This window comes from Anomaloglossus baeobatrachus, chromosome 3 (genome assembly GCF_048569485.1).
Source record: "Anomaloglossus baeobatrachus isolate aAnoBae1 chromosome 3, aAnoBae1.hap1, whole genome shotgun sequence".
In the NCBI taxonomy this organism is placed as follows: Eukaryota; Metazoa; Chordata; class Amphibia; order Anura; family Aromobatidae; genus Anomaloglossus; species Anomaloglossus baeobatrachus.
This window is the reverse complement of record NC_134355.1, coordinates 529,499,007-529,519,952: the sequence shown is the minus strand read 5'-3', so window position 1 is coordinate 529,519,952 and position 20,946 is coordinate 529,499,007. Positions and strand designations below refer to the sequence as shown.

The window sequence follows — 20,946 nt, the reverse complement described above, 5'->3', positions numbered from 1 at the left end:
CTGACCCCCCCACACATGGCACTCTGTACTGACCCTCCCACACATGGCACTCAGTACTGACCCCCCCCACACATGGCCCTCTGTACTGACCCCCCCCCCACACATGGCGCTCTGTGCAGACTCCCCCACACATGGCGCTCTGTACTGACCCACCCACAGATGGCGCTCTGTACCAAGCCCCCCACCAGCACTCTGCACCGACCCCCCATAGGGAATACATACTCACCCCTCCTCGGTCCACGTCGCTGCTCCACGTTCGTCCGCTGTCTGCTCTGGCCAGTGGCCAGAACAGACAGAGGGACAATACTGAGAGGCAGCGCAACACTCCCTCTCATCAGTGCTTTCAAATGTATTGGCATCTGTGATGCCAATACATTTGAATGTGCGATCCTCAGCAGGAGGCTCAGTACTGGCAATGACACCACGGAAGCCACCGCCAGGCCCCTCCCCCAGCTCACGGACCCCACGGCAGGGGAAGGTTGCGGGGAAAGTACGGGGAATGTATAGGAGGGTGCGGTGAAGAGTGGGGCGGGGACTCCACACACTGTACCCGCTCAGCAGGGCGGCAACATGAAGTCTGCTCTGTGGCCGTCAACAACGTGGTCGTGACTTCACAGGAAGCAGCAAAATCCCAGCAGGAACGGTCACATGACCGCTCTGAGGCGGGGGATAGGGGATGACAGCAGGGCAGGTAGTCACTATCTACTTACCTGCCCCAATGTAGCCAAACAGTGAAATAAATAAAAATTAGCAAAATAAGCCGGATAACCTCTTTACAGTAAATGGATTCTCCAAAATGGTCAGTGTTACGCAGTTCAGGCTGCACCCGACAGGTTAGGACTGGATTCAGCCTGTAAAACACTGCTCAGGCCACATGTCTCTGAATGATAATGACTGAGCATTACTGATCTCCCACAACTGGAGCAAAAGGGCTGAAACAAAAAGGGGGAAAAAAAAAAAACCTCCCCGACTGACTGAGCAGATCAGGCTTTTCTTGTGCTCCATGCTCGGAGTCTGTGACCTGCTGTAAAGTTATATGGCTGACTGAGCAGGACCAGAACAGGTTTACACTGGAGTACGGAGCAAGACTGAAGGAGGAGACAGAGGTTTCATCTCTGCTCAGTGTCCAGTTGTAAACCTGTGGCTGAATGAAGACAGTTTCTCGATGAGCTCCTCAGCTTTTCAGGAACTTAAGGGGGCTTTACACGCAACGAAATTGCTAACGAGATGTCGTTGGGGTCACGGAATTCGTGACGCACATCTGGCCTCGTTAGCTTCGTCGCTGCGTGTGAAACGTACGAAGACCGCTAACGATCAAAATTACTCACCGAATCGTTGATCGTTGACACATCGTTCTAATCCCAAATATCAATGGTATTGCAGGACGCAGGTTGTTGGTCGTTCCTGAGGCAGCACACATTGCTACGTGTGACACCCCAGGAACGCGGAACAACACCGTACCTGCGTCCTCCGGCAATGAGGTGGACGTCACTTTCTTTCGGCTGCTTCTCCGCCCCTCCGCTTCTATTGGACGGCTGCCGTGTGACGCCGCACGAACTGCCCCCTTAGCTAGGAAGGTAAGCACGTGTGACGGGTCCGAGCGATGTTGGGCGCCACGGGCAGCGATTTGCCCGTGACGCACAACCAACGGGGGCAGGTGCTTTCACTAGCGATGTCGCTGCGTGTAAAGCAGCCTTTACTCTAACAATGCTCACACATATAGTTCCAGCAATGTTTCTGCATGAAATATGCGACGACTGCCACCTTGAAAAACTTTTAGAACTCCTTTAACATTTTAAATTCACATTAAAGGTAAAATACAAGTGTATCTTATAAAACATATTTTAAAAGGGTTTGTGGCGAACTCTTATATTGATGAACTATTTTCAGGACAGGTCATCATTACCATATTGGTAGAAGACTGGACATCCCTGGTTGGCATCTGTCAATAGAGCAGCCTTGGACATTGATTAGTGGCCGCTGCTTGGTACTGCACCTAATCTTCCAATAATCAGTGTATAGGGCTGCATATTCCTTCCCATACCTTGCTTATATACAGAAACCGCTGGAGCAGGTTCAGGCTGGGGATGCAGAGTGCCGTAAGCCCCACTGATCTGTTTGATGAACTAAATGTTGGAAAAGTCATAATACCATGTTTCCCCAAAAATAAGAAATTGTCTTATATTATTTTTGAACCGAAAAATGCGCTAGGCCATATTCTCAGGTAAACAGGTTTGGGGTAAGTTTACCTCCCCAAAAAAGCAGACACCCCCCCACCCTTCCTAGGAGAATCATACTTACCAGACCTTGGACATCTGGTTGCTCCCAGGTCCTCCTGCAACCTTCGGAGGGCGTTTCCAGTAAATATGCTCCACATGGTCCTCCTGTGCTTCTGGCCGACACTCACAGATCAGATTGCGCACACACATCAGATCGCGTACAAATCACATCTGGTGATAACTACTGCTTCTGGCAGGCAGGGGAACCTGGGACACAGTGCAGTGGTGTGCGAGGACCTGCATCGATGCGTTCCACTGCTGCTCCTCCATGCATTCTACTGCAGGTGCTCGCGCTCCACTGCACTGCGTGCCAGGTTATCCTGATGGCCAGAAGCAATAGGTATCACTGAATGTGGTGAGTGTGTGCGCGATCTGACATGCGATTGTGTGCGCCATATCAAGTGCGTCTGTGTGTATTCCACTGCAGGTCCTTCATGCATTCCACTGCAGGTCCTCCCGTTTGGCAACTGGTGAGAATGATTGTGGGGTCTTCTCTCTTTTGGGGGTGTCTGCTTTCTATAATAAAGGGTACTGCAGTATTCTTTAACTTTTTAGTCTGCATGGACACTTCATTATTGAACCCCGAGTAGGGCTTATTTTCGGAGTAGGGTTTATATTTAAGTCTTGGGCTGAAAAGCTTGAACATTCCTGCTAGAGCTTATTTCCAGAGTAGGGCTTATTTGCTGGGAAACATGGTACTTAAATACTATTAATACAGGCTACAGCATCCTGAAAAAGGTCATACCTGTCAGCCTCATATCAGATGCCTTGTTGTGGTTAAATCATCTTTATCTCTTTATGTAAATGAGCTCTTCCAGGCTATGGGGTGGATGCTGCCTGGAAGTAACTCCGCCTCCAGAGATTATTTTATATAAAGAAGGGAATTTTGTTTACTTACCGTAAATTCCTTTTCTTCTAGTCTTCTAGCTCCAATTGGGAGACCCAGACAATTGGGTGTATAGGCTATGCCTCCGGAGGCCGCACAAAGTATTACACTAAAAGTGTAAAGCCCCTCCCCTTCTGCCTATACACCCCCCGTGCTCCCACGGGCTCCTCAGTTTTGGTGCAAAAGCAAGAAGGAGGAAAAAAAAATTATAAACTGGTTTAAAGTAAATTCAATCCGAAGGAATATCGGAGAACTGAAACCATTCAACATGAACAACATGTGTACAAAAAAAAAACAGGGGCAAGTGCTGGGTCTCCCAATTGGAGCTAGAAGAAAAGGAATTTACGGTAAATAAACAAAATTCCCTTCTTCTTTGTCGCTCCATTGGGAGACCCAGACAATTGGGACGTCCAAAAGCAGTCCCTGGGTGGGGAAATAATACCTCATAATAGAGCCGTAACGGCTCCGTCCTACAGGTGGGCAACCGCCGCCTGAAGGACTCGTCTACCTAGGCTGGCATCCGCCGAAGCATAGGTATGCACCTGATAGTGTTTCGTGAAAGTGTGCAGGCTCGACCAGGTAGCCGCCTGACACACCTGCTGAGCCGTAGCCTGGTGCCTCAAAGCCCAGGACGCGCCCACGGCTCTGGTAGAATGGGCCTTCAGCCCTGCGGGAACCGGAAGCCCAGCAGAACGGTAAGCTTCGAGAATTGGCTCCTTGATCCACCGAGCCAGGGTTGATTTGGAAGCCTGTGACCCTTTACGCTGGCCAGCGACAAGGACAAAGAGTGCATCCGAGCGGCGCAGGGGCGCCGTACGAGAAATGTAGAGTCTGAGTGCTCTCACCAGATCTAACAAGTGCAAATCCTTTTCACATTGGTGAACTGGATGAGGACAAAAAGAGGGTAAGGAGATATCCTGATTGAGATGAAAAGGGGATACCACCTTGGGGAGAAATTCCGGAACCGGACGCAGAACCACCTTGTCCTGGTGAAACACCAGGAAAGGGGCTTTGCACGACAACGCTGCTAGCTCAGACACTCTCCGAAGAGAGGTGACTGCTACTAGGAAGACCACTTTCTGCGAAAGGCGTGAGAGAGAAATATCCCTCATTGGCTCGAATGGTGGTTTCTGAAGAGCCATCAGCACCCTGTTCAGATCCCAGGGTTCTAACGGCCGCTTGTAAGGAGGAACGATGTGACAAACCCCCTGCAGGAACGTGCGTACCTGTGGAAGTCTGGCTAGGCGCTTCTGGAAAAACACAGAGAGCGCTGAGACTTGTCCCTTAAGGGAGCCGAGCGACAAACCCTTTTCAAGTCCAGATTGAAGGAAGGACAGAAAAGTGGGCAAGGCAAAAGGCCAGGGAGAAAAACCATGAGCAGAGCACCATGACAGGAAAATTTTCCACGTCCTGTGGTAGATCTTGGCGGACGTTGGTTTCCTAGCCTGTCTCATAGTGGCAATGACCTCTTGAGATAATACTGAAGACGCTAGGATCCAGGACTCAATGGCCACCCAGTCAGGTTGAGGGCCGCAGAATTCAGATGGAAAAACGGCCCTTGAGACAGCAAGTCTGGTCGGTCTGGTAGTGCCCACGGTTGGCCGACCGTGAGATGCCACAGATCCGGGTACCATGACCTCCTCGGCCAGTCTGGAGCGACGAGGATGACGCGGCGGCAGTCGGCCCTGATCTTGCGTAACACTCTGGGCAACAGTGCCAGCGGAGGAAACACATAAGGGAGCTGAAACTGCGACCAATCCTGAACTAAGGCGTCTGCCGCCATAGCTCTGGGATCTTGAGACCGTGCCATGAACGTCGGTACCTTGTTGTTGTGCCGGGACGCCATGAGGTCGACGTCCGGCACCCCCCAGCGGCAACAGATCTCCTGAAACACGTCCGGGTGAAGGGACCATTCCCCTGCGTCCATGCCCTGGCGACTGAGATAATCTGCTTCCCAGTTTTCCACGCCCGGGATGTGAACTGCAGAGATGGTGGAGGCCGTGGCTTCCACCCACATCAAGATCCGCCGGACTTCCTGGAAGGCTTGCCGACTGCGTGTGCCGCCTTGGTGGTTGATGTATGCCACCGCTGTGGAATTGTCCGACTGAATTCGGATCTGCTTGCCTTCCAGCCACTGCTGGAACGCTTTCAGGGCAAGGTACACTGCCCGTATTTCCAGAACATTGATCTGAAGTGAGGACTCTTGCCGAGTCCACGTACCCTGAGCCCTGTGGTGGAGAAAAACCGCTCCCCACCCTGACAGACTCGCGTCCGTCGTGACCACCTCCCAGGATGGGGGTAGGAAGGATTTCCCCTTCGATAATGAAGTGGGAAGAAGCCACCACCGAAGGGAAGCTTTGGTCGCCTGAGAGAGAGAGACGTTCCTGTCGAGGGACGTCGGCTTCCTGTCCCATTTGCGAAGGATGTCCCATTGAAGAGGACGCAGGTGAAACTGCGCGAAAGGGACTGCCTCCATTGCTGCCACCATCTTCCCCAGGAAGTGCATGAGGCGCCTCAAGGGGTGTGCCTGACCTTGAAGGAGAGATTGTACCCCCTTCTGTAGCGACCGCTGCTTGATCAGCAGAAGCTTCACTATCGCTGAGAGGGTATGAAACTCCATGCCAAGATATGTCAGCGATTGGGCCGGTGTCAGATTTGACTTTGGAAAATTGATGATCCACCCGAAACTCTGGAGAGTCTCCAGAGTAGCGTCGAGGCTGTGTTGGCATGCCTCTTGAGAGGGTGCCTTGATCAGGAGATCGTCCAAGTAAGGGATCACCGAGTGACCCTGAGAGTGGAGGACCGCTACTACCGTAGCCATAACCTTGGTGAAAACCCGTGGGGCTGTTGCCAGGCCGAACGGCAGTGCCACGAACTGCAGGTGTTCGTCTCCTATGGCGAAGCGCAAGAAGCGCTGGTGCTCTGGAGCAATCGGTACGTGGAGATAAGCATCTTTGATATCGATCGATGCAAGGAAATCTCCCTGGGACATTGAGGCGATGACGGAGCGGAGGGATTCCATCCGGAACCGCCTGGTCTTTACGTGTTTGTTGAGCAGTTTCAGGTCCAGGACAGGACGGAAAGACCCGTCCTTCTTTGGGACCACAAACAGGTTGGAGTAAAAACCGTGACCCTGTTGCTGAAGAGGAACAGGGACCACCACTCCTTATGCCTTCAGAGTGCCCAGCGCCTGCAGAAGAGCCTCGGCTCGCTCGGGAGGCGGGGATGACCTGAAGAATCGAGTCGGGGGACGAGAGGTGAACTCTATCTTGTAACCGTGAGACAGAATGTCTCTCACCCAGCGGTCTTTTACCCGTGGCAGCCAGGTGTCGCAAAAGCGGGAGAGCCTGCCACCGACCGAGGATGCAGATTGCGGAGGCCGAAAGTCATGAGGAAGCCGCTTTGGTCTTTTTAGGACGTGACTTAGACCGCCATGAATCAGAGTTCCTTTGATCTTTCTGAGGCCTTTTGGACGAGGGGAATTGGGACCTGCCCGCGCCCCGAAAGGACCGAAACCTCGACTGCCCCCTCCTCTGTTGGGGTATGTTCGGTTTGGGCTGGGGTAAGGATGTATCCTTTCCCTTGGATTGTTTGATGATTTCATCCAAACGCTCGCCAAACAATCGGTCGCCAGAAATTGGCAAACTAGTTAAGCGCTTTTTGGAAGCAGAATCTGCCTTCCATTCCCGTAGCCACAAGGCCCTGCGGAGTACCACCGAATTGGCGGATGCAACTGCCGTACGGCTCGCAGAGTCCAGGACAGCATTAATAGCGTAAGACGCCATTGCCGACGTCTGAGCGGTTATGGACGCCACCTGCGGCGCGGAAGTGCGTGTGGCTGCGTCAATTTGCGCTTGACCTGCTGATATAGCTTGTAGCGCCCATACAGCTGCGAATGCTGGGGCAAAAGAAGCGCCGATAGCTTCATAGATGGATTTCAACCAGAGCTCCATCTGCCTGTCAGTGGCATCTTTGAGTGAAGCCCCATCTTCCACTGCAAGTATGGATCTAGCCGCCAGTCTGGAGATTGGAGGATCCACCTTGGGACACTGAGTCCAACCTTTGACCACGTCAGGGGGAAAGGGATAACGTGTATCCTTAAGGCGCTTAGAAAAACGCTTATCTGGACAATCATGGTGATTCTGGACTGCCTCTCTGAAATCAGAGTGGTCCAGAAACATACTCGGTGTACGCTTGGGAAACCTGAAACGGAATTTCTCCTGCTGAGAAGCTGACTCCTCCACCGGAGGAGCTGAGGGAGAAATATCCAACATTCGATTGATGGACGCAATAAGATCATTCACTATGGCGTCCCCGTCCGGAGTATCAAGATTGAGAGCGGCCTCAGGATCAGAATCCTGATCAGCTGTCTCCGCGTCATCAACCAGAGATTCCCCCCGCTGAGACCCTGAACAACATGATGATGTCGAGGGAATTTCCAAGCGAGCTCGCTTAATCGGTCTGGGGCTGGGGTCTGTGTCAGAGCCCTCAGCCTGGGATCTATGAGATACCCCGGGGGGACATTGTTGGTCCAACTGAGGGGGGCCAGGGAACAATGACTCAACAGAGTCCCTGTGCTGAGATACCGGTCTGGACTGCAAGGCTTCTAGTATCTTAGCCATAGTTTCAGAGAGTTTATCCGTAAAGACTGCAAACTCCGTCCCTGTCACCTGGAGAGTGTCAGCAGGTGGCTCCCCCTGGGCCCCTCTTAGCAGAGGCTCCGGCTGAGCAAGTGCAGTAGGGGCCGAGCAGTGCACACAATGAGGGTCAGTGGAACCTGCCGGTAGCGGCGTCGTACATGCGGCGCAGGCAGCATAGTAAGCCTGTGTTTTGGCACCCCTGCCTTTTGTGGGCGCCATGCTATTGTCTTCCCTGAGCAACACAATAGGGTATATAGCCAGAAAACAACTGTGCACTATACAGTGTAAAGTATATACCATAAACATATAATTACACTTCTGCACAATGGGGCTAGCACCACAGGTGCTGCTTACCACCCGCTTAAAGCGGTTGTGAGGCCACCAGAATCCCTGCCTGGGTCTCCCAGAATTTGTCCCCCTCTGCAGCGTCCGAGGAGCTGACAGGAATGGCTGCCGGCGTCCTGAGGAGAGGAGGGAGCCGTGGGCGTGACCCAGAAAGTGCGGGAACTGGTGCCCCACAGTGCACAGTGAGGGGGGTGGAGTATGCAAAGCATTCTCCAGCCCTCATTGCTGCTCGTCTGTACAGCGTCCCGCCCTTCCCCTGCTTGTCAGGGCTGTGGGCGGGAGGAAGAAAGACTAGGCCGCAAAAGCCGGGGACTCGAGTAATAAGCGTGGCCGCCGTAAAAGCGCGGCCGCGCGGAAGTCCCCGGCGCACTACAAGTCCCAGCCGCGCCTCAGTGTTAAACATGGCGGCGGCGGTCAGCGCGGTAGTCCCCCTACATAAACACACTCAGCGACGCTGAGTGTGTAATGGCACATTTAACCCGGTCAGCGCCGCGGTCCCCGGTGCACTAGCACACCCAGCAATGCTGGAGTGTTGCTGTGCTCGGTCCCCACGGGGACACGGAGTACCTCCAAGTAGCAGGGCCATGTCCCTGAACGATACCCGGCTCCTATCCAGCAGGCTCCCAGGAGTTGTGGATGAAGCACGGTCTCAGTGCCTGGAGACCGATTGGATCCCACTTCACCCAGAGCCCTAAGGGGGATGGGGAAGGAAAACAGCATGTGGGCTCCAGCCTCCGTACCCGCAATGGATACCTCAACCTTAACAACACCGCCGACAAGAGTGGGGTGAGAAGGGAGCATGCTGGGGGCCCTATATGGGCCCACTTTTCTTCCATCCGACATAGTCAGCAGCTGCTGCTGACCAATCTATGGAGCTTTGCGTGCATGTCTGCCTCCTTCGCACAAAGCATAAAAACTGAGGAGCCCGTGGGAGCACGGGGGGTGTATAGGCAGAAGGGGAGGGGCTTTACACTTTTAGTGTAATACTTTGTGCGGCCTCCGGAGGCATAGCCTATACACCCAATTGTCTGGGTCTCCCAATGGAGCGACAAAGAAAGGGGTGTTACCAGAGTGATGTGTGATGGTCGCTCTCTGCATCTCTATGCAGAGCTGTGTGTGATTATAACCGACACATTTGCAGGTTCCTCTCTGCTTCAGCCTCCATCTGACAGGCAGGCAGTGTTACAATATTGTTGCAATGAAGCAGAGCTCAGGGAACTGCAAAAATGTGTTTGCAAGAAGTCAAATTTAATTTTTCCTTTTCTGTATCAGTTACTTGTCTCACACTGGTAACACCCCATTTAAAATAATCTCTGAAGGTGGAGGTATCTTCCAGGCAGCATCCGCCCCATAGCCTAGAAGAGCTCAATTACATAACGTGATAAAAGATGATTTCTCCACAACAAGGATTCTGATATGAGGCAGACAGGTAGGACATTTTTCAACAGTCTATAACTATATAAATAGGTAAGACTGGTAAAATATGATGACAGATTCCCTATAAAGGGATTGTGTGGGACTTAAAAGGTACAAACTAGGCATGCCAAGTCTGATGGCTGCAGGTCAATGACTGTTCCCTCCTTATTTCAGTAACACGATCAGTAATCAATATGGTGTTTACCAGGATTAAAAGTACTAGACGTGGAGTACGGTAACAAACCTTCAACCACTCAACTCATGTCTACCGTGAGGTCTACATTACTGAAATGGGTCAAAGTTGTTTTTTCATCTCAGATATATGGGTTACAAATAGGGATGATTGAATACTTCAAATATTCGGCTACGCCCATATTCGACGAATAGGTCGCCGCTATTCGACTATTTGTGAATATTCGATGCGCAATGTAAGTCTATGTGAAGCCCGAATAGTGGCTATTCGGCAACTATTCGGGCTTCACATAGACTTACATTGCGCATCGAATATTAGCATAGCAGCGACCTATTCGTTGAATATTTGCGAAGCCAAATATTGCCGACTATTTGTGATATTCGATCATCCCTAGTTACAAACCTTTCCCATAAACAGTTATGCATTTTTGGATATAAGGAGAAATGAAAGCTAGTTTGCAATCTCCAAACCGGCTGCTGGACACAAAAATTAAATCTAAAGAAATAAATAAAATAAATAAATCATCCCCATACCCGCAAAAGTAGTATTGCAATCCGTCCAAAATTTATCAAAAAGTTAGTCAAGAGAAAAATCAAACACACACCGCTCTCTTGGATCACATTAATATTACCTGAGGGTTGATATTTCCTAGATATAAATTAGTTGTGCTTGGGTCGCCAACATCATGTGATCCGGGGGCATAGTCATCAAGAGCTGAAAACAACAGAGAGAATGAGTTACTAAGAAAAAAAAGCTAGAGAAATTAGAACATACTTAAAGAAGGGTGGCCAATGTTTAAAGAAGCACTCCAGCATTTCGTGATCATATAAAGCTCCGCTGCAGCATTCCAGATGTGCAATTTGTTGCATCCATACCCCTTCTACTATGGGCAGCTGCGGTATGTGATCCCTGAAGATCAGTTCAGAGCTTACCTTCTTGTGTAAGGACATGGGCACACAGTGCATTTTTTGCTGCTTTTTTTATTGCCTTTTTGAAACTTAACTGCATGAAAATCTTTATGCCATCAAAGTCAATAGGAATCATGACGTTTTGTGCACTTGTTTCCCCTTGCAGATTTGGTGCAGAAATAAATCTGCAGCATGCCAATTCTTTTGGCATTTTTTCACCCCAGAATGCATAGAAAACACACGGAAAAATGTGACAAAAATGTGTTTTTACTGTCAAGAGATGCAGATTTGGTGCAGAAATTTCTGCGCTCCAAATACTCAGTGTGCGCACATAGCCTAAACTAGAATTCAGGCCGCCCTGAACTACCACCAGTCACATACGGGATGATGGCCCTGTCCTGTATGCGTGCCCTTGTGTACTCTGATGCTGCATTAACTCATTACCAGCACAGCCCCACAATGCTCAGCTGCAGGTATAAAACGCCAATGACTCACATAGTCAGCACTGTGTGTGTGCGCTGAATGTCCAGGAACAGCAGTTGTATGTCACTCATCTATCACTGTTGCCACCAGACAGGACGGAGTCTCATGTCTCTGGCTAGCCAAGTGCATAATGGGAAATGTAGGGCTGCTTTAGAGTTACAGGGGCGGATGGCATGATGGCAGGCAAGCCACAAATAGCACATCAACTAAAGCATGAATGCACAAAGACCCCCTGATCAGACTCCTACAACTACATATTGGCTGGAGTGCTTCCTGAGATTACTAAATAGGTTACCACCAGAGGTTCTGTTTCTTCTTGACTGAGGATCCGCTTTAAAAAAATAAATAAATAAAAAAAAATTAGAGTCTACACAAAATCACTTATGTAACATGACACCTACACAACGAATAACACAGACTGGATAACAATGACATGGCTTTTCTGACAGTCTGCTGAGATGAGGGCATAGTGGTCACAAGGGCTAATGTGCAGGACCCCTGCTTTCCATCACTTATACAAAGACTCAGAGGTTCCCAAAGGATAGAAGAAAAGTACAGTGGAACCTCGCTTAACGAGAATTTCGCTTAACAAGCAAAGCTTTCTGTAAATTTGTAACTCTGTTTACGAGAAAGCTTTGCTGTACGAGCAAAATACTCAACGCACACACTTCCGGTTCCGTACATCCACCGCGCTCTGACCCGCTCTTGCAGTCCACACAAACACACAAGCACACACAAAACACACACAAAGACGCACGCACACACACACAGTATTATGCTCACCTTACCTTCCGTTCCATCGCGGGTCTCATAGTTCTTGTAGTTCCCCGGTACATTGCGACGAGGGAGGAATCCTTGCGGCGAACTACAAGACTCAGGAGGACGGCGATGGAACGGAAGGTAAGGTGAGCATAATATGTGTACCTTCAGTTCAATCGCCGGCCTCCTGGGTCCTGTAGTTCGCCGCTACAGGATATTTATCTACAAGCATGGCGACGAGGCAGGAACTTTGGCTGTCAGACGCTACTCAAAGGCAGCGCGTTGACCAATCAGAGGCAAGCGGCTCCTGCCTTTGACGTCAGCGCTGTGGGTGCGGAAGTTCCGCCCTCGTCGTCATGGTTACCCGATACACAGGCCGTACTAGCGAACAGCAAGTCCCAGGAGACCGGCGATGGAACGGAAGGTAAGGTGAGCATAATAGGTGTGTGTGTGTGTGTGTTTGTGTGTGTTTGTGCATGTGTGGAATGATACAATAGGGGACATTTAACAAGTTGTGGAACAAATTGTCAGCATTGCAATGATTTCCTATGGGAAATCTTCCTTTGCTGAATGAGTAACTTGGTTAACAAGCACACTTGCAGAATGGATTGTTCTCGATAACCAAGGTTCCACTGTAATGTGTTTTTTTGCAGCTTTACAACATATAGAAAAAAATGTCTTTTAGGCAGATTTGGGGAAGATAATTGATTCAATAAGAACTTGGAAGAAAAATAAAAACTTACTTGGGCGTCTCTGTCCTTCACCATCTGCCTGTGGAGGCTCAAATCTGCTCAGTCTGCCTTTTGTTTTGTGCCGTTCATCCCTCTCTTCCTGAATCCTAAAAGAAAAGGCAAATCAGGAAGAAGGGAATTTTGTTACTTACCGTAAATTCCTTTTCTTCTAGCTCCTATTGGGAGACCCAGACGATTGGGTGTATAGCACTGCCTCCGGAGGCCACACAAAGCATTACACTAAAAAGTGTAAGGCCCCTCCCCTTCTGGCTATACACCCCCAGTGGGATCACTGGCTCACCAGTTTTAGTGCAAAAGCAAGAAGGAGGAAAGCCAAGAACTGGTTTAAACAAATTCACTCCGAAGTAACGTCGGAGAACTGAAAACCGTTCAACATGAACAACATGTGTACCCGAAAAACAACCAAAAATCCCGAAGGACAACAGGGCGGGTGCTGGGTCTCCCAATAGGAGCTAGAAGAAAAGGAATTTATGGTAAGTAACAAAATTCCCTTCTTCTTCGGCGCTCCATTGGGAGACCCAGACGATTGGGACGTCCAAAAGCTGTCCCTGGGTGGGTAAAGAATACCTCATGTTAGAGCTGCGAAGACAGCCCTCCCCTACGGGGAGGCAACTGCCGCCTGCAGGACTCTTCTACCTAGGCTGGCGTCCGCCGAAGCATAGGTATGCACCTGATAATGTTTGGTGAAAGTGTGCAGACTCGACCAGGTAGCTGCCTGGCACACCTGTTGAGCCGTAGCCTGGTGACGCAATGCCCAGGACGCACCCACGGCTCTGGTAGAATGGGCCTTCAGCCCTGATGGAACCGGAAGCCCAGCAGAACGGTAGGCCTCAAGAATTGGTTCCTTGATCCATCGAGCCAGGGTGGCCTTAGAAGCCTGTGACCCCTTGCGCTTACCAGCGACAAGGACAAAGAGTGCATCCGAACGGCGCAGGGGCGCCGTGCGGGAAATGTAGATTCTGAGTGCTCGCACCAGATCTAACAAATGTAAATCCTTCTCATACCGATGAACTGCATGAGGACAAAAAGAAGGCAAAGAGATATCCTGATTAAGATGAAAAGAGGATACCACCTTCGGGAGAAACTCCTGAATGGGGCGCAGTACTACCTTGTCCTGGTGGAAGACCAGGAAGGGAGCCTTGGATGACAGCGCTGCTAGCTCAGACACTCTCCGAAGAGATGTGATCGCTACCAGAAAAGCTACTTTCTGTGACAGTCTAGAAAGTGAAACCTCCCTCAGAGGCTCGAAGGGCGGCTTCTGGAGGGCAACTAGCACCCTGTTCAGATCCCATGGATCTAACGGTCGCTTGTACGGGGGTACGATATGACAAACCCCCTGCAGGAACGTGCGCACCTTAGAGAGTCGTGCTAGACGCTTCTGAAAAAAGACGGATAGCGCCGAGACTTGCCCTTTAAGGGAGCCGAGCGACAAACCTTTTTCAAACCCAGATTGCAGGAAAGAAAGAAAGGTAGGCAAGGCAAATGGCCAGGGAGACACTCCCTGAGCAGAGCACCAGGATAAGAATATCCTCCACGTTCTGTGGTAGATCTTAGCGGACGTGGGCTTCCTAGCCTGTCTCATGGTGGCAACGACCCCTTGGGATAATCCTGAAGACGCTAGGATCCAGGACTCAATGGCCACACAGTCAGGTTCAGGGCCGCAGAATTCCGATGGAAAAACGGCCCTTGGGACAGTAAGTCTGGTCGGTCTGGTAGTGCCCACGGTTGGCCGACCGTGAGATGCCACAGATCCGGATACCACGCCCTCCTTGGCCAGTCTGGGGCGACGAGTATGACGCGGCTGCAGTCGGATCTGATCTTGCGTAGCACTCTGGGCAAGAGTGCCAGAGGTGGAAACACATAAGGGAGCCGGAACTGCGACCAATCTTGCACTAAGGCGTCTGCCGCCAGAGCTCTGTGATCGCGAGACCGTGCCATGAAGGTTGGGACCTTGTTGTTGTGCCGGGACGCCATTAGGTCGACGTCCGGCCTTCCCCAACGGCGACAGATTTCCTGAAACACGTCCGGGTGAAGGGACCATTCCCCTGCGTCCATGCCCTGGTGACTGAGGAAGTCTGCTTCCCAGTTTTCTACGCCGGGGATGTGAACTGCGGATATGGTGGAGGCCGTGGTTTCCACCCACATCAGAATCCGCCGGACTTCCTGGAAGGCTTGCCGACTGCGTGTCCCCCCTTGGTGGTTGATGTATGCCACCGCTGTGGAGTTGTCCGACTGAATTCGGATCTGCTTTCCTTCCAGCCACTGCTGGAAGGCTAGTAGGGCAAGATACACTGCTCTGATCTCCAGAACATTGATTTGAAGGGTGGACTCCTGCTGAGTCCACGTACCCTGAGCCCTGTGGTGGAGAAAAACTGCTCCCCACCCTGACAGACTCGCGTCTGTCGTGACCACCGCCCAGGACGGTGGTAGGAAGGATCTTCCCTGTGATAATGAGGTGGGAAGAAGCCACCACTGCAGAGAGTCTTTGGCCGTCTGGGAAAGGGAGACTTTCCTGTCCAGGGATGTTGACTTCCCGTCCCATTGGCGGAGAATGTCCCATTGAAGTGGGCGCAGATGAAACTGCGCAAACGGAACCGCCTCCATTGCCGCCACCATCTTCCCGAGGAAGTGCATGAGGCGTCTTAAGGAGTGCGACTGACTTTGAAGGAGAGCCTGCACCCCAGTCTGTAGTGACCTCTGCTTGTCCAGCGGAAGCTTCACTATCGCTGAGAGAGTATGAAACTCCATGCCAAGATACGTTAGTGATTGGGTCGGTGACAGATTTGACTTTGAGAAGTTGATGATCCACCCGAACGTCTGGAGAGTCTCCAGTGCAACATTCAGGCTGAGTTGGCATGCCTCCTGAGAGGGTGCCTTGACAAGTAGATCGTCCAAGTAAGGGATCACAGAGTGTCCCTGAGAGTGCAAGACTGCTACCACTGCCGCCATGACCTTGGTGAACACCCGTGGGGCTGTCGCCAGACCAAATGGCAGAGCTACGAACTGAAGATGGTCGTCTCCTATCACGAAGCGTAGAAAGCGTTGGTGCTCTGTAGCAATCGGCACGTGGAGATAAGCATCTTTGATGTCTATTGATGCTAGGAAATCTCCTTGAGACATTGAGGCAATGACTGAGCGGAGGGATTCCATCCGGAACCGCCTGGCGTTCACATGCTTGTTGAGCAGTTTTAGGTCCAGAACAGGACGGAATGAGCCGTCCTTTTTTGGCACCACAAAGAGATTGGAGTAAAAACCTTGTCCTTGTTCCCGAAGAGGAACAGGGACCACCACTCCTTCTGCTCTTAGAGAATTCACCGCCTGCAGAAGGGCATCTGCTCGGTCGGGATGTGGGGAGGTTCTGAAGAACCGAGGCGGAGGACGAGAACTGAACTCTATCCTGTACCCGTGAGACAAAATGTCTGTTACCCACCGGTCTTTGACCTGTGGCAGCCAAATGTCGCAAAAGCGGGAGAGCCTGCCACCGACCGAGGATGCGGAGGGAGGCGGCCGAAAGTCATGAGGCAGCCGCCTTGGAAGCGGTACCTCCGGTTGCTTTCTTGGGGCGTGAGTGAGCCCGCCAGGAATCAGAGCTCCTTTGCTCTTTCTGAGTCCCTTTGGACGAGGAGAATTGGGGCTTGCCCGAGCCTCGAAAGGACCGAAACTTTGACTGCCACTTCCTCTGTTGAGGTTTGCTTGATCTGGGCTGGGGTAAGGAAGAGTCCTTACCTTTGGACTGTTTAATGATTTCCGCCAATTGCTCACCAAACAGTCTGTCTCCAGATAATGGCAAGCTGGTTAAACATTTTTTAGAAGCAGAATCTGCTTTCCATTCTTTTAACCACAAGGCTCTGCGCAAAACTACAGAGTTGGCGGATGCCATTGCGGTACGGCTCGTAGAGTCCAGTACCGCATTAATAGCGTAGGTCGCAAACGCAGTCATTTGCGTAGTTAAGGACGCCACTTGCGGCACTGCTGGACGTATGAAAGAGTCCACCTGTGCCAAACCAGCTGAAATAGCTTGGAGCGCCCACACGGCCGCGAATGCTGGAGCAAACGACGCGCCAATAGCTTCATAGACAGATTTCAACCAAAGGTCCATCTGTCTGTCATTGGCATCTTTAAGTGAAGCCCCATCCTCTACTGCAACTATGGATCTAGCTGCAAGCCTGGATATTGGAGGGTCCACTTTTGGACACTGGGTCCAGCGTTTGACCACGTCAGGGGGAAAGGGATAACGTGTATCCTTAAGACGTTTGGAAAAACGCTTGTCCGGATAAGCATGGTGTTTCTGGATTGATGCTCTGAAGTCAGAGTGGTCCAGAAAAGTGCTCAATTTACGCTTGGGATACAGGAAATGGAATTTCTCCTGCTGGGCAGCTGCCTCCTCTGCTGAAGGGGCTGGGGGAGAAATATCCAACAGCCTATTGATGGCCGCTATAAGGTCATTTACCATGGCGTCACCATCTGGCGTATCCAAATTGAGTGCGGTGTCAGGACTAGACTCCTGATCACCCACCTCTGTCTCATCATATAGAGACCCTTCTTGCTGAGACCCTGACCCGCGTGATGACGTGGAGGGTCTCTCCCAGCGAGCTCGCTTAGGCGGCCTGGGACTGTCATCGGAGTCAGAGCCCTCAGCCTGTGATGCCTGGGACCCCCTTGAAGTACGGATTAGTTCCAACTGAGGGGGACCGGGGAACATAGGCACAGCAGTGTCTATGGTCTGAGCAACTGGCCTGGACTGCAAGGTCTCCAGGATTTTTGTCATAGTCACAGACATTTTATCAGCAAAGACTGCAAATTCTGTCCCCGTCACCGGGGCAGGGTTCACAGGCGTCTCTGCCTGGGCTACCACCACCATAGGCTCTGGCTGACGAAGTGCCACTGGGACTGAACATTGCACACAATGAGAGTCGTTGGAGCCTGCTGGTAGATTAGCCCCACATGCTGTACAAGCAGTGTATACAGCCCGTGCCTTGGCACCCTTGCGTTTTGTGGATGACATGTTGTTGTCTTCCCAGAGCAATATAGGGTATACAGCCAAGAAGCGACCGTACAGTGCAGTATATATATATATATATATATATATATATCTGGTACAGGAAAAAGTACACCAATACACACTGTGGCACTAGTGGGGCCAGCACTAATGTGCTGCTTACCGCCCGCTAAACGCGGGTGTGTGGTCGCCAGAAATCCCTAGTCTGGGTCTCCCAGAGCCTGTGTCCGTCCTCCAGCCAGACTGCATGTAGGAATGGCTGCCGGCGTCCTGTGGAGGGGGGGGGGGCGGGCCCTGGGCGTGCCAGACCAAAAGCGGGAAACCTGCGTCCCACTGTGCCTAGTGAGAGGGCTGGAGCATGTAAATAAGGCTCCAGCCCTCGGCGCTGAGTAATCGTACAGCGTCTCTCCCCTTCCCTGATTGACAGGGAGGGGGCGGGAACGAAGCGGAGCTAGGCCGCAAAAGCCGGGGACTAAATTTATAAGCGCCGCCGCCGTAAAAGCGCGGTCGGCGCTAAGTCCCCGGCGCACTACAAGTCCCAGCCGCGCCGCCGCTCCGAGAGTGGCCGGCGCGGTAGTTCCCAGCACATGAAGTCACACAGCTAAGCTGCTGTGACTCAAACCCCAGCGTACAGCGCAACTGTCCCCGGCGCACTAACACACCCAGCAAGTCTGGTGTGTGCGTGCCCGCCTGTACGGGGACACAGAGTACCTGAAAGTTGCAGGGCCTTGTCCCTGAACGGTACACAGCTCCGTATCCATCAGGTTCACTGGGTCTGTGGATGGAGCCCGGCCTCAGGGCTTGGGGGCCGGTAAGATCCCACTTCCACAGAGCCCCTCAGGGGGATGGGGAAGGAAAGCAGCATGTGGGCTCCAGCCTCCGTACCCGCAATGGGTACCTCAACCTTACAAACCACAAGTGGGGTAAGAAGGGAGCATGCTGGGGGCCCTATATGGGCCCTCTTTTCTTCCATCCGACATAGTCAGCAGCTACTGCTGACTAAACAGTGGAGCTATGCGTGGATGTCTGACCTCCTTCGCACAAAGCAGAAAACTGGTGAGCCAGTGATCCCACTGGGGGTGTATAGCCAGAAGGGGAGGGGCCTTACACTTTTTAGTGTAATGCTTTGTGTGGCCTCCGGAGGCAGTGCTATACACCCAATCGTCTGGGTCTCCCAATGGAGCGCCGAAGAAATAATATATACATATCACTAGGTCATTATGTAGAGTGTTTGGCCTTCCTAATTCTGAGACTGTCAATTGTTAAGAATGTTCATGGTGCAAATTGCATACTTAGTCACGTGGCCAGTCAATCTGAGCTCCGGAGAATCTTGACAGCATGCAGTGTGCACGCTCTGAGGATTCAGAAGCCTAAGCCTACAGTCGCATGAGTGACTGCTGACTTTTGTCCGCAAACTTCAACAAGGGATTTAAAAGGAGAACAAAAGCAAGCAGTAGAAAAGACTGACTGCAAAGACATGTTTTACAAATTCTGCACTAAGATTCACTTGTCTATCTATATATATACATAGCATATGTGTGCTTTTGCTTTCCATGCTCTTGGCTTCAGTTGTCCATGTAACACTCTAGGTGTGTGGCCAAAAATATCACTTTACTAACAGTTAGTGATGAGTGTGCACTCCCATACTCAGGTTCTCGGTATTTGTAATGAACAGTTGGAAGCTCGGACGGATGCGACTCAAATACCCGAGTATAAATTCAATAGGGAACGTATGCATTTTTCTGGAAGAGTTCCTGGAAAAATGGTCAAGTTCCCCATTGACTTCCATTATACCCAAGTACTCTGAGTCGCGCCCATCTGAGCATCCAACTGCTCGTTAGGACTACCGAGAACCCGAGCATGGGAGTGCTCACTCATCAGTACTCTCACTTTATATATTTGGAAAACTGAGCCCAAAAATGTTAACACACCTTTAGGATTCGTTGCCGTCTCCTCACCTTTGCTATTTGGGTGTCCCCCTGCACCATTCGCAAATACAACACATAAGGTAACAAAACGTGAAGACAAGTCACCTGTAAACTGTCCGAGGACCCAATACAGCAGTAGTAGGGAAACAGAAATGTGGCCTATGATGGATTGACCAGCTTAGGCTAGGTTCACATTTCCGTTAAATTGTATCAGTCACAATCCGCGGCTATGGTAAACGACGGAATCCATTTAGCGGATTCCGTTGTGTCCCATAGACTTGTATTAGTGGTGGATTGCGACTGATTACCTTGCGTTGCATCCGCTGTGCCGCGGTCAGTCGTTTTTGGACTGACCGCGGGGAGGAAACGCAGAATGTAACGTTTTTCAAACCGTCAAAATTAATGCACCGCGCAGGAATCCGTCGCCATCCGTCAAGCTTGTAATGTATGTCTATGGTGCTGGATTCCGTCGTGCTCTACTGAGCATGCCCAGTATGTTAGGCACACCCACTGGGCTGTCCCAAACACAAACGGATCATGACTGATCCGTCAAAAAACGAACGCACAGCGGATGTAACGGACACGACGGATCAGTTTTTTCACCGGATTCCTGTGAAAGGAATCCTGTGAAAAACACATCCGTTGCGTCAGTTGACATCTAAAAAACGACTGATCCGTCGCTGGCAGATTTAAAACAACGGAAATGTGAACCTAGCCTTACTAGTTTGAATTTTGGGGTTAATGATTTTTTTTTCAATTTTTTTTTTTAACATCATATTCCCAATTAAAATATACAACTACAGCTTTGTTCAAGAACAATTTCCTAAATGTCTGCAGTTCTGTGCTGCTCCACCAGAAGGATTGAAATCAATTACCCTATACAGTGGAACCTCGCTTAACGAGTAACCCAGTTTGCGAGAATGTCGCTTAACGAGCAAAGCTTGCTGTAAATTTGTAACTCAGTTTACGAGCAATCTTTGCTGTACGAGCAAATACTCACCGCACACACTTCTGGTTCCGTACATTCACAGCGCTCTAACCCGCTCTTGCAGTACACACACACACACACACACACACACTATGCTCACCTTATATTCTGTTCCATTGCCGGCCTCATGGTTCTTGTAATTCGCCGGTACAGGATGTGTATCGGGTAACCATAGTGACGAGGGAATAACCTGCTCTGGCAGCGGAAGTTCCTCCCTCGTCGCGATAGTTACCCGATACACATTCTGTACCGGCGAACTGCAAGATCCATGAGGCCGGCGAGGGAACGGAAGGTAAGGTGAGCCTATTATGTGTACCTTTCGTTCCATCACCGGCCTCATGGTTCTTCTAGTTTGCTGGTACAGGATGTG

The 20,946-nt window shown here is 50.9% G+C and overlaps 1 protein-coding gene across 1 annotated transcript in view; it reads right to left on the bottom strand.

Annotated features, from left to right (window-relative positions):
• The window catches only part of U2SURP (U2 snRNP associated SURP domain containing), a 214,043-nt gene that overhangs the window by 136,596 nt on the left and 56,501 nt on the right, over positions 1–20,946 (bottom strand). Inside the window, 3 exon segments of the mRNA XM_075340786.1 lie at positions 10,391–10,473; positions 11,446–11,481; positions 12,653–12,747. Coding sequence (XP_075196901.1) covers positions 10,391–10,473; positions 11,446–11,481; positions 12,653–12,747 — 214 coding nt within the window.